At 40.5% G+C, this 17,114-nt stretch overlaps 1 protein-coding gene across 1 annotated transcript in view; it reads left to right on the top strand.

Annotated features, from left to right (window-relative positions):
• The window catches only part of LOC109933936 (PC3-like endoprotease variant B), a 746,762-nt gene that overhangs the window by 411,772 nt on the left and 317,876 nt on the right, over positions 1-17,114 (top strand). The window contains exon 7 of the mRNA XM_048598131.1: positions 16,142-16,179. Coding sequence (XP_048454088.1) covers positions 16,142-16,179 — 38 coding nt within the window. The remainder of the gene's footprint in view (positions 1-16,141; positions 16,180-17,114) is intronic.

Here is a 17,114-nt window from a genome sequence, read left to right as displayed (position 1 = left end):
ATAGGACTAAAATTGGGCAAGAGGGGTACCATAGGGGCAGGGTAGATAATTATTCAGGCAACTTTGTAACATATGGCAAGAGATTGCATGAAACCAATCAGTGAGAAAGCTCCCAAAAAACTCGATGATACTTTGAATCTTCTTTGGCGATCTTATTTGTCAGAGTTGGGGGACCTGCATCCAGGTCTCTTAGGGTCATTGAGTCATACGGTATAGAAACAGACCATTTGGTCCACCAGGTCTATGCTGATCAAAAAACACCAAACTACACTAATCCCATTTTCCTGCACTTGGTCCATATCCTACCATGCCCTGACATTTTAAGTGTTCATCCAGATGCTTTCTAAATGCTGAGAGAATATCTGCTTCCACTATCCTCTCAGGCAGAGCATTCCATATTTTCACAGCCCTCTGGATGAAAATAAAATTTCCTCATCTCTTTGAGCCCACTTACTCCTCGCCTTAAACATGTGCCCTTTGGCCTTAGACTTTGCCGTGAGGAAAAGATTCTCACGAATTACCCTGTCTCCGCCTCTCATAATTTTGTATACTTCAATCAGATCCTCCATCAGCCTCCTCTGCTCCAACAAAAACAAACCCAGCCTATCCAATTTCTCCTTCTAAATGACACTTCTTATCTCAGGCAACATCCTGGTGAATCTCCTCTGTACTCTCTCCAGTGCAATCACATCCTTCTGATATTGTGGTGACCAGAACTTCTTACAGTATTCCATCTGTGGCCTAACCAATCTTTAGGATCAAGACCTATATCCTCAGTAATAGTGTCGATCCAACTCATGTAACTTGTATCTGATTGCTATAAGACTCATTGGGCAACAACAAAATAAAACTATCCATGATGTTTAAAGGTCTGCAGAGGCTTTCTGACTCATCAAAATCCAGTCCTGAGTCTGAGCTGATATTTAAATGAACTTTCATTTCTACATCATTTCCATTAATGTCCCATGTTGAATCTCTATACTACCGAAGTATAGGAGGATTGTTCATTTTCACTCATTACAGCTATCAGTTGCTGGCTGAGCTATTTTATGCACTAACCCCTCCTTTTCTTCACACAATCCCCAAATGAGATAATCCACCATTGTAATGTCCTCTACTTTTCAATCCAGCTGATAATTACCAAAACCTGCTAAGATATGGGCTCAGAATTGAACTGTCAATTTGCAGCAAGAGTTTGAAATGAGCTCCTGTTTATTTGAGCCAAATATTTTATCACTGATGCCTCCATATTGGTTTTAATGAGGCTGATGTATAATCTGAATGTCAGTGACGTGGCTTCCAACTTCATTTCTCTCTGTCTGAAAGTATTATTTTTATTTATATGTGCTTTGCTGGCTAAGCAAGCATTTATTGCCCATTCTTAATTACCCTGGAGAAGGCAGTGGTGAGCTGCCTTCTTGAACTGTTGCAATGTTTGAGTGTAGGAAAGTCTCGGCCTCTTTTGCGTGAATGTTTAAGCATGGAATTACTTGCCAGAGTACTTGGGATTTGTATTAGAATTATATGAAAATCTGTATTTCCTCTTTATATATAGTTCATTTTGTGCTCTTGCAACCGTCAGATTCTAATTCATGAAGCGTCTAGTTTTATGAGTCTCTCTACTGTCCTCCAAAAATTCACCTTTTCCATGAGACTAACACCCTAATCCTTTAAATTCATTGCCAATAACCTTTATGACTAATCAACTTCTCTTCGTCACTCCAGGCTACCTGCATTTGAACTAACTGCTGTCCTCTTTTTCTTTCTGAAGTAAATTACTACTGAGCTTTCTGTTCTTGCTAACTACCATTTGATCAATTATAGTTTTCTTTCCATTGTTCTTAAATTTGTAGGTATCACCTTTAATCATGCCCATCTTTATGTTAATACTTGCTTAAATCTATCAGATCAAGAGCTTGTGTTCCTCCAGAAGCATCAAAACACCTCTTAGGATTCGCAAATGACATTCCTGTGACTGACACCTCTTCCTCTTTGACCTCTCTGCAGTCTTTGACATGGTCAACAAAACAATGCCATTCCAGTGCTTCTTCTCTATTGTCTAGCTCAGTTGTACTTCCCCTACGGAGTCCATTTTTTACATATCCATCAATAACCAGTATATTAGCAACATGGTTTTCTGTTTCTTCCTTAATATTGTGACCTCTACGGTCCCCCAACATTTTCCACTTCCTTATCTGTATAGTGTCTCTTGGTGGAAATTCATATCTCCAGATTGATATTGGAAATATTTAAACCATGATACTCAACTTCTATCGTAAAATCTGTACTCTTGCCAAGGAAACCATTGCCCCTTCCCTAACCCCCATAGTTAAAACAAAGATGATCACAATCTGAGTTGAATTTCTGACCCAATAAGTTATTTGTCTTAAAATCAGCCCATTTGCATCTCTAACATTACCTGCCTCCGTCCTATCCATTACCAATCTGGTGCTGAAATCCTCATCCATGCCTCTGTCGCTGACTGAATGATTATCCAAACTACAGAATTCTGCTCTCCAAATCAATAAATGTCAGCTCATCCAAAGTGTTCTTGCTCTGTTATGAGTTCTACTCACCTAACACCCTAATCCTTCACTTGTTTTGGCCTGTAGTTCATCAAAGCTGCAAATTAAAAATGCTCCAGCTATTAAAATATCTCTGTGGCCTCAGCTACCCTGCACTTGCTTTTCAGCAGTTCATGAAGGTAAGATAGGGTGTGGCCACCTTTGAAAATATTGCTCCAAGATAGAATGTTAGTGTTCCCACTCCTCTGGGACAGTAGTGCTAGTTTAAAGGCAAGTATTCAGATGAGGGGCTAACAATTTGCTCAACTCCAGTTTGCTGCCCATTAAGGTCCTTGAACTTGTTAGTAGCTGGAGAGAGACAGACAGCAATTTTCAAAACCAAACAATCTGGTACACATTAATGTCTGGTGCAACACAGCAGGCATGTTTGTGCTGCAAAATTATTTTACCAAATTTTTACTCTCACAAAGTCTTTTCATTAACCATTTGATCACTTGTCTCTACCATGAAGCTGTTGGCCTACCTTATGTATTTAGCAAGGCAAACATGCATAACCTTGGCTTCCATCTGCCTTTGAGGTTAACACTTCTGCAGTGCTCAGCACCACGAACTGGGCACCAAACAAGATTGGCATTTAAAAATAACATTGCATTAGCAATGCAGGATCAGGACCTGCCAGTGCTCTGGCCATAAGTTTGCTGACTCTGGATTGAAAATTGAGCCCCTTTCCACTGCATCGCCTCAGCCACACAACCCCTCCTCCCTGAATGCTGCTTTCCTCAGACTTTGTGCTTTTAGAAGGAAAGACAAACTTGCATTTATATATTGCTGTTGCAATGGGCCAAGGTAACTAATTTAGAACCATGAAATATTTTTTCAAGACAAGTGACTTATTATGGAGGAAATGCAACATCTAATTTGTGCACAACATTCTCCCATAAATAACAATGCGATAATGACCACCTAATCTGTTTATAGTAATGTTGTTTGAGGGATAACCATTAGCCAGGACACCAGGCATAAGTCCAAAGTTCTTCTTCAAGATAGTGGCAGAGAATCCTTTATGTCTGAATTGAATTAATGTTTCATCAGAAAGTCAGTTGCTCTGACAATGCAGCAGTCCCTCTGTACTGCCCTGGAGTGTCTGCCTAAATTTTGTTGCTGAAAACTCTGGAGTGGTACTTGAACTCATGACCTCCTGACTCGGTGATGAAAATGCTAGCATTTAAGCCCTCTTTATCTGCAATGGTGACAGTGCTTTAAGTCACCTAGGTCCCTGTCTCTAGATTCATCTGCTTAAAACCCCTTCACTATTCCACTGTTCATCACCCCACTTTCCTCTTTTAAACCATCTCCCCCAAAACCCTACTGACATAACCAAGTTTTGACCCCAATCCTTGCAATCTCTCCTCTGATTCAGTGCTGCCTTTTGTCACTCTTCTGTGAAGCATTCTGAGATTCTTTCTATGATGCCAGTGCAGTACAATTCAAGCGATGTGAAATGAGTGTATTTGTTCCTTACAAAATAACTTTCTAAAGTATTCCGATTAAAGGCATTTTGTTTTATTTTTAACGTGTTTGCTTGCAGAAAATTTCATTTACTGTTTTTGACTCCCGTTCAGAAAATTTGATGTTGAAAAAATAAGGTGACAACTACATCATATAAAAATAGACTAGGTGAGGGTATTGTCTAAATACAATCTATTTAATATTCAACAATAAGGCAGGCTTTCCATTTAATGAATGTTGCCTGGCAAGTCTAATTCTGTAGCTATATGACAGGTTCGTATTGAAATGGTATAAAAGACTCCACTACCATCTTCAGGAGAAGTACTGACCTGACATTGTAGTGATGTTGGTTATACTTGGAGTCTCCATTGCTGCTCACAGTGTGCATTAGCTGCGTTTTCACTCCAACACTGACAATAACTTGCATTTTCAGAGTATATTAAATGAGAACAACAGGCTTAATATTATTAGAAATAACTAATCTTATTTTAAAAATTATTTGAGAACAACTCTCTGTTGATTCTTTTGGGTAATTAGAAATGTCGGTGGCACTTCAGGTGCAACAAACAAAACTCGAGCGTTATTTTTGTTACATGGTTTTATATTTATCAGAGCACCCCTACCCTACTTTGACACTGAGATGTGAACTTTATGCGGTTAAAATCCAGGCAAAAAATAGCAGATAATGTGTTTGGGATATTAAGGGAAGGTTTACCTGATTGAAAATCAGCATCTGTTTCCTAATTTCCCAAAACCTGCTCCCAATTTATGTTATGAAACACAGAATACCCCCTTTTGTGCTTATGCAAATTATTTTAGTAATAATTGGTTAGAATCAGATAAAATAAGGTAATTAAATTCCAAACTATCATATTAACCTGTTCTCTGCAGAAGATGTAAATTTATTGCTGATGATTTTGTTCCTCACTAGGTGTCTGGGCACACAAAACTATGCTTAAGAGTCTGTAAAATAGAATGCTAAGAAATCCATGTAACTGCAGTTTCCAGTGTGAAGAGTATACACCACCTCTCTCGGGTCACATCACATGGCTCTTCAATTCAGGTTGGCATGTGCTGATGCTTGAGGGCCCTTAGTGGTGTAAAGAGCTATAGTTTAAACAACTAATAGCTCTGTGGGTATAACACAGCCTGCGGACCACAGCAGTTCAAGAAGGTGGCTAACCACTATCTTTCAAAAGGAATCAGAGATTGGCAGTAACCTTTCAAAAAAAAAAATCTAAAGCCATGTTTCACCAAGACCACCTTATTCATTGGGATTCTGGCTTTTCAGAATTTCAGGAGCTGTGTAAGAGAAATCTCAGTGAAGGTAACAAGTTTACCTTTCGAGGTCGTACCAATGAGTCAGATTAACCATTCATTTCCCAAACGGACCTACTGACCCAAACAAAAAGCTGAGTTCCGGTCTTCCATCATCAGGCATATCCTCTTGAGCCCAATATTGGGTAGACTATTTTTTCCAGTAATGCTGTTTCTGGATGCTGTTTTCAGCTATTAAGAAGAGATTATATTTCTCCTTTTGTTATTTTAATCTAATTTTAAATCACAGAACTACGAAGCGCTAGAATATATTTTAATGAATTAATACAGAAAGAAATATCCATTCCTGAGACCAGAAGTGTGGTTGATTCAAACTTCAGCATAGTTTTGTGTCACTGACAAGACTTAAATTGATTGGCCCAGCCCTATTTGTCAGCCTGGGATACTGTAGATATTTTTATCCCGAATTATAGTAAACACCACTTTCTTTAATTGCATGACTAATGTATAACAATCCCACTGTAGCTTTTACAAGCAAAGTTTAGTTGCTCTGTTGTAATAACTAGAAAAGTTAATGTAGCTTGAACAAGGTTCCTAATTGTCCCTGTCTCTGTCATATTTGTCTACTTGAATGGTCCTAAATACCACAGCGATTAATTAGTGCCGAACAGGTATTACAAGATGTTATCATCCTTCCCAGACTGTCTGGGTGAATGGAGGGAAGGCAGTAGATTGTTACAATGTTTCATCCATGCACTTCCTGTAAGACAGTTTAACCAGAAGATTTAATGTGTCAAAGTTAACTGCATTCAGTAGCAGATTTTCACATTCTAATTAAAGATTAAGAACATAGTACATTACAGTGTGATTTGTCATACATGGCTTGCTAAATAGGAAACCTACCGGGATTCCACAACATTTTATAAACATTATTGAGGCTTTTAATGTGGAATAGGAAACAATTACAAGAACACGCTGTTGACAGCATTATCATAATTTACATAATTTTTCCTTTATTGAAAATTCTACATACAGGGTAGTTCCTGATATCAATTTATTCTTATTCTTTAGCAGTTGTAAAATATTCAAAACTCTTTTAAATATGGACATATCTTAAATAATACAATTCTTGAATCCTTTCCCTCCCTGAAAATGGAATGCAGTGATGCAAAAAATTGTGTGGTATTTTTCTTTACGTTAACAGGAATGGGAAATGAGGGGAAGTTGGCTGTTGCAGTTATTCATGTGGGAAAAGTCACCAAATTAAAACACTAGGATAAATACATTTTCTCCCGAAAACATATTATTGCCTGGTGAATATATTTTAACTTGCTTTTTTCCCCCCAAAGCTAAGTTTACTGAAGAAAACACATTGAAGACAAATTCCTGCTGCACTGCAGAACCTTAATATATTTGCGTTTTGAATTTGTCCTGTGACTTGCAAAAACAAAGAGTTTACACTGCATTTTAGTTTAAAAGAAATTCCGTAGAAAATCTGCAGATTGCAGTTCCAGTGATATCCACCACTTGAGTTCCAGAGGCAGAAAGAGGGTAATTTATTTGCATAAAATACCATAATGGATCTCTCCTCCAAAACCCACCCACCAAATGCAATTAGAAAGCCTGCCTGATGAGAATATGTACATGGGTTGCCACATGCACATCCATTTCCCACATGCCTTGTGAGCCTAATGCAAAAATGTTGCCCATTAAAAATCACTAACTTCTCTTTGGGGGAGAGCGAGAGGGAGCCTTTTTTTTTGCCTGGATCTTCCCCCAACTCTGCAACTTTTCAATATTAAACTCTGGAATGAGTTGCCAGAGGAAGTGGTAGAGGCTGGTACAATTATAAAGCATTGAAAAGGCATCTGGATGGGTACAGGAAAGGGAAGGGTTTAGAGGGATATGGGCCAAATGCTGGCAAATGGGACTGGATTAATTTAGGGCATCTGATCGGTATGGAGGAGTTGGACTGAAGGGATTGTTTCCATGCAGTACATCTGTATGACTCTAAACCACGTCTGTTAGGAAACCAGGAGAACTGTTGGTGGGAAGTCCCAAACCCCTTTGGCAACATTGACTTTGCAGGAGACAGTCAGGGGATCATTCCATCTCAAGGTAAACTGACATAACTGGCTCCCTAATTTTTATCCTGCACTTTCAATGCCCCACTTAAAGTTGAGGGTCAGAATTCAGCAATTTTCTGGCGACTTCATGTACTTTAGCAATGATGCTGGGAAAAAGTATATGTACATTCTCTGGTCTATTCGTGCATTCATTAAAAGTAATATAATATAAAACAACTTAGATTTTACATTTCATAAATGATCTGCTCTGTTGTCCTTGCTCTGGTGCCTTGATATGCTGCATTCAGATATATTTAAATGTTACTGCAATTCAGCAGAATAAACACATAATATTTCCTTATTGTGAGTCTGTCTACGTATGAACAAAATGTACTGTCAATAGCATTAACCACTCTGTTGTTTTGAACATTGTATTGAACCAGGATTAAGTGCTGTACCATTATCCTAGCAGTATCAGGCCGGGAATGGCCTGCAATTGATCTTTTACTGACTGAAAGACCATCACTAAAGAAAGCAACTTGATGAGATCTTTTTTATTATTTTTAGTGTTAGGGATACAAACCTGTTTTCTGTCCTGAAACATTGCTGAACTAACTCACTGTTGTGGCATGTCCTAATGTCAGTATACCTTACAGAGAATTGCTCCAGATATCAATGTTTCTTAGCATGTGACCTGAGAATATAAAGGCCTCATCTCACAGAAGATCAGTTGTAGCATGACACGCTACTGGAAACATGTTCCCCTGTTGTAAAATATTAGATGAATATTGGCCCTAGTTGTGAGAATTGTAGAGCTAAATCTTACCAGAAATCAGCGAAGTGTCAGTGTTGGTGAGTGTTATGGAGCATTCTTTTGCACGGGGCCCAAATAGGTTTCTCATTACCTGTATATGACACCCCTATGGTGTTCCACTCGCCTTCTCTCACTTGTCACAGGCAGAAGCACTTACTACTGCCAGAGAGGTGGTAGCCTATTGGAATTATCACTGGGCTGTAAATCCAGAGACCCCAGTTCGAACCCCACCGCGGCAGATGGTGGAATTTGAATTAAATAAAAATCTGGAATTAAGTGTCTAATGATGACCATGAAACTATTGTTGATTGTTGAGGAAAAAAACCCTCTTGGTTCACTAATGCCCTCTAGGAAAGGAAGCTGGCATCCTTACCTGGTCTGTCCTACATGTGATTCCAGACCCACGGACAACGTGGTTGATTCTTAACCGCCCTCTGGGATGCGCAATACATGCTGGTGTGGCTGGTAATGCCTTCATCCTCTGAATGGATTTTTAAAAAAGTTTTTATAGTCAATAAATGACCACTGTGCCCAGCTCTCATCCATTGGAACTGGACTTCCCTTAAGACCTTTCTGGCCTGAAGTACCCAGCACTGCTGTGCTTTGTCACAGTGAGGATAATTTTCCTCCTGCTTAATGTCTCATTTTCCTGCTCAGAAGACCGGTGCCCCTCTCTCACCTCTTCTGAGTCCATGTCATCCCCTCTTTGCCTGCTCCAGTTGTGCAGAGTGTAGCATGCTAGGATTATGCCTTATCGTCTGTCCAAAGTGTACTGCAAGGCTCCCCCTGGACCAATCCAAGCATCATAACCTCATCTTCAGGAGGCCTAATGCAAGTTCCACCATGGCCCTGATTGAAGAACTGACAGCAATGTATCTACACTCTGCCTCTGTCAGGGGATTGGACAATGGATTCATGTAAGTTCTCAAGGAAGGCATCATGGCAGCCCCCAGGCTACTGGCTTACACTTTTAAGAAGTGGAATCGATGGTCACTAGTGACTTGTACATCGATATAATGGATCACTTTTCTGTGGAAGAAGTCAGCCATGTTGTGATATGGCACTCTCGATGTAACATGTGTACAGTTGATAGTGTCTAGCCCCTGGGCAAAGCCACCTATTATGGGCAAAGCCTACTGCCTGGACTGCAGAACTGACCTTGTCACTGGGAAGCAAGATGAACGATGTGATCTGGCACAAATTTCCCTGTGGGAAACGCAGGGTTACAGGGATAGGGTACGGGGTGAGTCTGGATGTGATGCTGTTTGCAGAGTCGGTGTGGACTTGTTGGGTTGAATGGCCTGTTTCCACACAGGGGAGGAGAAAAAAAGACTTTAGTAATGGCTTGATATATTTGAGGATTGAGAAATTTCATACAGATCCCCAGTGAATTATTGGAAACAACCAGTTGCATAAATCATTAGTGCAGCTGCCGCTTTGACTGGGATGACCACCCTCACTGCGCCCCCTTTCAGGTCACATGCTCCACCAGAACATCCTCAGTCTGTCCCAGCACTGTGTTTGTCTCATCTGGAGGAAGTAGTATTGAGGTTAATCGACTCTGTTGTACCTCCTGATGGGACTGACAGCTGCAACTTCATCATGTGGAGGCTGTTCAGCACTCGCTGTAGGTCCTGCTGTTCGTGTGTTTACTGGCAAATCTGTTCCTGCTCCATTTCTCGGCGCCTTCGCTCAACTACAGCAACAGCGATAATAACTTCTGCTGTGGCTGGATCCATCCGACACACTTGCGATGAACCTTTAGATGACAATGGGACATGGAGCAAACTGACAAGGAAGGCTATGAAATACCTCTACATGCGAATGTTTAATGGGGACCTTATACTGATGAATTTATCAGCAGTCATGTCACAGTATGATAACAGAAGAGTGTAAATGCTGTATGAGATTTGCGACCTTGGCCTCTCAGTCCCAGATGTTCCATGAAAGGCAGCATTGCTTATATGAGCACATCGGAGAATACTCACAGTTCAAGGCGAGAAGGAATCCATTCCATGCCCTTGTGCAGCCTGTGAGGTTTTGGATTACTTTTGTAAATTGTGGCCTGCGGGTTCCACTTCTTTGGTCAGCTCTGATTAATTTAGCTTCAAGGCGATGACCCTCGCCAATCTGCAGTGGGCACATGCATTTCACGTGCACAATGCTATGATTACAAATGACTTCAACCTGTACTGTGAAAGAGCCTGGTTAATACCAATTGAAGGGGCCTCACACTGTTCAGTGGAGTCAGCACTGTGGACAGAAAACAAAACAAAACAAAACACAGATTCTGCCCACTCTGGGTACAGTCTCAGTGATTTTCCTTTTGTAGGGCATATTTACAAGTTGCATGAGTATGGGGGACAAAGCAGGTCAGGCTTGGCGCAGTGGGTGGCAGGCTCAGCCTGGTATCCAAGGAGCCTTCCTGAACCTCCGAGTTCCATAATTCCTGGCATTTCCTGGTCAGCCCCTTAGCACTGAGCAGTTGCATGTCCCAACTGTTAAATGGGCTTACATTTTCAGCTGCCAATGTTACCTCATGAGCCCCAGCCTTACAGTTTAGTAATGCCCACCATCATATAGCTCTGTCTCCCATCAAAGCCTCTGTGGTGGTGACCGTCAATGAGCCTTCACCTGCAGTATCCCATGTCCTCCATTGCACTGTCGCCCTCTTTATATATTGACTTTCCTCCATTCACCATTCTTCTCTCCTCTGCATCCCAGCATGCTGCATCCAGTTCCCAGAATTGACTTCTCTGACTCCATTACCACATCGTTTGCCCCTGATAATGCCACACCCCCCACCTTTCATTGACCCATCCCCAGGGATGATTGTACCTGCTCCTAACCAACTTGGACAGACAGCTGCCACTGATGAATGAACTATCCTCTGACTGATCTGTGTGCAGCCCCTGACCAAATTTCCTTTACTGTTTGCACTGGACCTGTAGGATTAACCATAGCACACTCCTGGGCTGTGGTGATACGCACACATAAACACACACACACACCAGCCCAGCCCCCGTCCAAGTCCCTTGACTGAGATGGGACAATGCCCTGGATTTCTTTACTGGGACCCCCTGACTGATGACAGCTCCCTCACTTGACATGAGAACGACTCCCCTCGAAATTGAGACAGAACCATTTGGTTAAAGCACATGCCTTGCATTTGCCACATAAGTTTGCTGGCACATGGTGTGGTTGTGAAATTGACATAGCATTGTGCCACACAGCAACATGTCCACCCCTCAACTGATAATTGCTGACAACTATGTCAAGTTGATTGGCTTTGTGCCCGTGTTAATAGGTAAGTCAATACAGAAGGACTGCAAGCCTTGAAGATCTGGCTGAGGAGGCAAAGCAGAGATACTGTGAGCATTCAAATAGGTACAAAGTAAATGAGTGTTAAGAGAACACATCTGATCCAATCCATGAGCTGGTTGTCTGTCCCTGAACACAAAATGACCGAGTATCAGCATTGCCAGTGTGCACCAAAGTTTACTGTCGAACTGTATTGTAAGTGAATTAGAGATGGGTGTGGTGAGGCTGGAATGTATCTGATGCCAACATTCATTGTTGAGGGTTGTGTACCGTCACTGCCCATGAAATGTGCTCTGAGATGCTGGGGTCTGGTGTTCAAGATGGAGGTCAGGAGGTGACGGAAGCGCGCTGGAGTCGTCGGGTAACTGCTCTGACTTTCATGGCAGAAAATGTTGCAGCCTAGTTTCGATCTGGCAGGTCTGAGAATGGAAACTGCACATTGATGAGGTGAGATTAGAGGTTTATAAAATCATAAGAGGCATAGATAAGGTGAATAGACAATGTCTTTTTCCCAGGGTAGGGAGTCCATAACTAGAGGGTGTAGGTTTAAGGTAAGAGGGGAAAGATTTTAAAGGGAGCAGAGGGACAACTTTTTCATATAGGCATGTATGTAGCACGCTGCCAGAGGAATTGGTAGAGGCGAGGACAATTACAACATTTAAAAGACATTTGGACAGGTACGTTGATCGGAAACATTTAGAGGGATATGGGCCAAATGCAAATCGGACTAGTTCAGATTGGACAACCTGGTCAGAATGGACAAGTTGGACCAAAGGGTCCGTTTCTGTGGTGTATAATTCTGTGACTATAATACGATATTCCACTCAGTGCTAATTTGTGAAAAACGTATCTCATCATTCAACATTTGGTTGGAAAATGGGACTTAATGCGCACAATATCGAGAAGTTCGTTGTTAGCTGTCACATGCAATTTCCCCAAGTTACCTGTGCCCATGTTGGCCAATGCCTGGGAAGATTTTGTTGATAATGTTTATACATAATCACAGCTGTAATAAATGTCTGATGGATTCTTCATTACCACAAAATTCAAGCTTAGAGTTTCTCATGTTGTAAGGGATAACATAAACATTGCCACAATGCCCTGCTGGTGGCAAAATCACATCTCTTACTATCCTGCCACCTCTCCTATTTGAAAAGAAGTCCTGGAGCTGAACTTCCCCATTTTCTGTTCAAGTGTTGTGTCGCCTGAAAATCATGGTGCCTAGCCTAGTGTGGCATGCAATAATTTTTCTCACCACAACCTTCTACATTGAGGTCTTCAGCACCCTTCACAGATAATCATGCAGCAGGAGTTGCCCTCCACAGCTGAGATCTTTCAGGATTCACATTGCAGACACTATCTTTAAAGCCCACTGTACACAACTAAAGGAGCTGCAAGTCATTTATAGTGTGCTGTAATTATCACTGAGGACATTGCCCAGAGAACAAAATTGGTTCCTCGCTTCACAGACAGGGCAGTGAAGAGAAGGGCTGCCCATTTACAGGCTGAGTGTCAAATGAGGTCACTTCACCAGTCACAGTGAGCCTGATTCCAGATAGTGGCTCTGGTCAGCGCTGTGTCCTGCTTTAAAGGGAATACCCAGCAATGCAGGAAGAAGGTAACTGCATGCTCCATGTGGGCAAATGTCACCTTATCTTCACAGGGCTGTCACTCGCTCTAACTGTGCCACTACACACTCATCTCCCCAAAGTTGTTGGAATAAAGCTGTCACTATGGCATACTTATGTTTACTCATGTGCTGTCAGCACCTCATACTTGCCAACAACTAACCTTTCCTGTTGTCTAAATGACCAGCTCAGTCACTGGGGCTTCTTCACCTCTCTTGTTCCTGCGCCACTAACTGCTCCTCCGTCCACTTCCCACATATCTAATGTCTTCCTGTGCCATACTGGAGGAACAAATGGAATCAGACAGGCCTCCAAACTGACTGGTACAGTACTACCCCCCTCCCAACCTACTGTAGACCCCTTGATCATACTAAGGACTGCTCCCCTTTGACTTTCAGACATAGCCAACTGCTTGAAGCACAAGCTTCAAACTCTTCCCCAGTGTCTGGCAGTGTGCTTGCAGTGTGACATTGATGTAACCCAGTGGTTTACAATGATATGTCCACCTGCTTGACTGTTCAGTGCTCTCCACCATGATAAGCTGCCTGCCAGTTCTCTATGCTAAAATATAAAACAAGCCACAGAGATTGGTAACCTCTAAGTAAGTGCAAAAGAAGTGAGCACTAAGTAAGCTAAGAGCCATAAGCTGCATCCTGTGTGTGTCCTTTGAGCAAAGCAACTTGACACTAGCATGTAAGTTGTAGGTGTCCCTGAGCTTGAAAGTGTCGAAGGGCTGAAGTGGTGTTTGAGTTGGTGATGATGTGGCGAGGCGGGTGGGTAGTTGCTATAGATTTCTGTGGGTATAGGGTCAAGGAGGATGGTGCCATAGGGCATGAAAGAACATAGTGGTGAAGACACAGTGAATGATGACCAGGACAATCAGTCAATGAGCTGCCAAGGACCTGCTCTGACATCCATGGCAGGAATTTGTCCCGTCTACTTTGCTGGTGAATGTGTTGAGGATGTGAAGCAGTGTATAAATTAGGTTGGACTGATAATGATGAGCAAATGCATGGTGGCTGCCACTTTTAATACATAGATTCCAAAGTTGCCATTTTAAGCTAAAGTGGAAAATTGGAAATTTTGTACTCAGTGTTGAGATTCTGACTTTTCATTTATTTTCCCCAACTTTCTCGTCATTGTCCTTACCAAATCAAGAACTGGAAAATTCAACCATGGTAGAAAACAGGAAAATGCAACATGGCAACAATAACATGCCTTAAATTTAAACATACATGCAAAGTTGCTTCTCAAATAGGCAGAATAAAAATAAATGTTTGTAGAGACAGTAAAGAATGACTGAAATGTATGCCAAACAGATCCATTTTGGATTTTTTTTAAGGAAAGATGGAAGGAGAGAAGTTGCTATGAAACCTGTGGTGGATGATGGTGTTCTTAATCAAAATGTGTTAAAAAGAGGCAGGTAGGTTTGTAATTGGCCAGAATCACTTAACTGTTGCATTCAGAGGGATTTTAGGCCTGAAGGAGATTGTGCTGCTGGCGTAGAACGGGATCAAATATGTAGAGTGGGGGCAGAATGAGATAGCGAAAAACAGTGGCAGCTGTGATACCAGAAAAATCTACATGCTCTTGCTTAAATAGTGCATTGGTTTTTTTTTTAATCTATTTAAGAAGCCAAATAGAACTAGAAGTTCAAATTCCATCTGAAAGATGGACATCCTGAAAGTGCAGCACTCCCTCAGTACTGCACTGAGGTAGTCACCATAGATTATATATAAATCCTGGAATAGAGTTTGAACCCAACACATGTGACTTGGCAGCAGGTGTACAACCACTGATACCTATTGTATGAGAACATCGTGCAAATTCCCACACTCTATCTTATTTTTTGCACTTAACTCACCACCTCAAAGCAATTACTGGTCAATTACAAATTGAAGTCTTTCCTTCCTGAAAGATAGAGGGCTGCGAGGGACCAAGGCGTTCCTTGTAAAATAATTTTGGCAGAGGTCTAAGAGTAGGTTGCTTGGCTTCTTCCTTATTGTTTGAGAAGAGTTGCTAACTGAAAGGAGGGAGACTGAGTTGGGACAAAACAAATAAAAGGATGGACGAAAAGAACAAAACATCCAAATAAGATCTGTTCTTTATTTATTTACAGTGTAATTTTGGGCAAACATATTTCTTTTACAAAAATGAGGAAAAATTAATTGTGCACAGAATGTTTAAATTTCCTTTCTTATATCTATAGCATGCAGACAATAAAATGTAATGCTTTTTTAAAAAATAGTCATTGTCATTATTATAATGAAATTAGAATAATATGCGAAAAATACGCTCTAATTCTAATGTAATGTTTGTAGCAATATATGTTTTTCAGAAATAGAAGGAACATTCCTGCTTTAACACTGGTCAGTTTTTAGTGCAGTTCAAATATGCTAGCAGAGAAATGAAAGGCATATTAAAATACTACACTGTTCAGGTTAACAGACCGCAGTATTGATTGTATTTTTTTTATTGTCAGTGATGATTGTTTTCAGAATACAGCTAATAATTCAATACTTGTTCAAAATTGTGCTATTTCAATAGAAGCACACAATTCCCAGATGTACAATCAACAGATGAGTTATCTATTACTGTATTTTCTTATGCAAAGCATGTATCCACTGTATCTACCACGTCCCATCTATCCAAGCAGCTTTTATGAAACACAATCACACAGCGTTGCAGTCTAAATAAAATTTCATTTGGATTTGGCCTCCAGCTGAGAGCGACACTGCTTTGTTTTAGCAGCAGAAGCAACAAACCAGAATGGTATGTCCTGTTTTTCATGTCTCCTGGTGTAGCTTGAGGATCACAATCAAGTTGTTCATGATTTTAAGCTTTGGAACCTCATCCTCATTTCACACCATTTCCCCTCTTCCTTTCTATTTCATTTTTGTTTAGTGTCTCTTCCTGGAGGGAAGAATTGTGATAAGTGGTTGTCTTTGCAAATCATGGCTCTGTGATTGTTTTATTTATTTATTCTCTTTTCTTTTTTAGGTATTGACCATGAACATACAGATTTAAAGAGAAACTATGTAAGTAGAACACATACTTCAGGTGTTTAACTTCAGACCTCTCGAAAGTTGCAGTTAAAATTTTTGTCAGAATTCTTAAAAGAGACCAACAGTCTTGTTTAACACTTAAAGAAAGCTTCTGTTTGTATACCAGCTTTCATAATTTTAGGAGCACCCAAAGCAGTACAAAGCCAATGATGTTCTTCTGAAGTATAGCCACTGTTGTAACATGGAAAATTAGGAAGCCAATTTTGGCAAACACATTTTAAGAATACCAAGAGTTTGAAATTACTTTCAAAAATTACTCGTTACTCTAGCAACAGGCAAGTTGTTTTACAATATGTCAATGTATTATCCCATTGTCCCGAGAATCTGTAAGTATTATGTCTGCGCAATTCGTTGCTGTTTTGATGCATATTTCACATTAGCTGCACTGTTTCTGAAATACAAAATTTTTTGAGAACATTGAATGCATGAAAAGGAGCACACATTCACTCTGTTTACAATTTAAGAATCAAACTGAGGAAGCACTTGATCAGAAAAATATTGCATTTTGTAGCATTTTCAATGTATACCAGCTTGGATTTTTAAAGCTGCACTGTATTTGTCAAATGTTCAGTTTCATTTCAATAATGTAGGGGATATTAAAATTCCATTGTGATATATTCAATGCATTGGCAAATAGATTTATAACACTACCACATTATCTTAGTAAATTTTTAACACATTAGTTTTATGTGGTTTAGCAGCATTGTTAAACAGTACATAATTATTTGGCATGAAGCATATAGTAAAATTACCCCTTATCCTTTCTAAAAAAAAATAAACGAATTTAGCCAAATCCTCTACTAGTTATTACCACATCTTACAGATCTGTTGTGCATCCAGAACTTACCTGGGAAATTGAACTATCTTCAGGTATAAGAGAATGTACCAACTCCAGTCTGAAAACCTTG

Source organism: Rhincodon typus, chromosome 6 (assembly GCF_021869965.1).
Source record: "Rhincodon typus isolate 14 chromosome 6, sRhiTyp1.1, whole genome shotgun sequence".
NCBI lineage: Eukaryota > Metazoa > Chordata > Chondrichthyes > Orectolobiformes > Rhincodontidae > Rhincodon > Rhincodon typus.
Note: the sequence above shows the minus strand (reverse complement) of the source record. Positions and strands in the feature narration are given on the sequence as shown.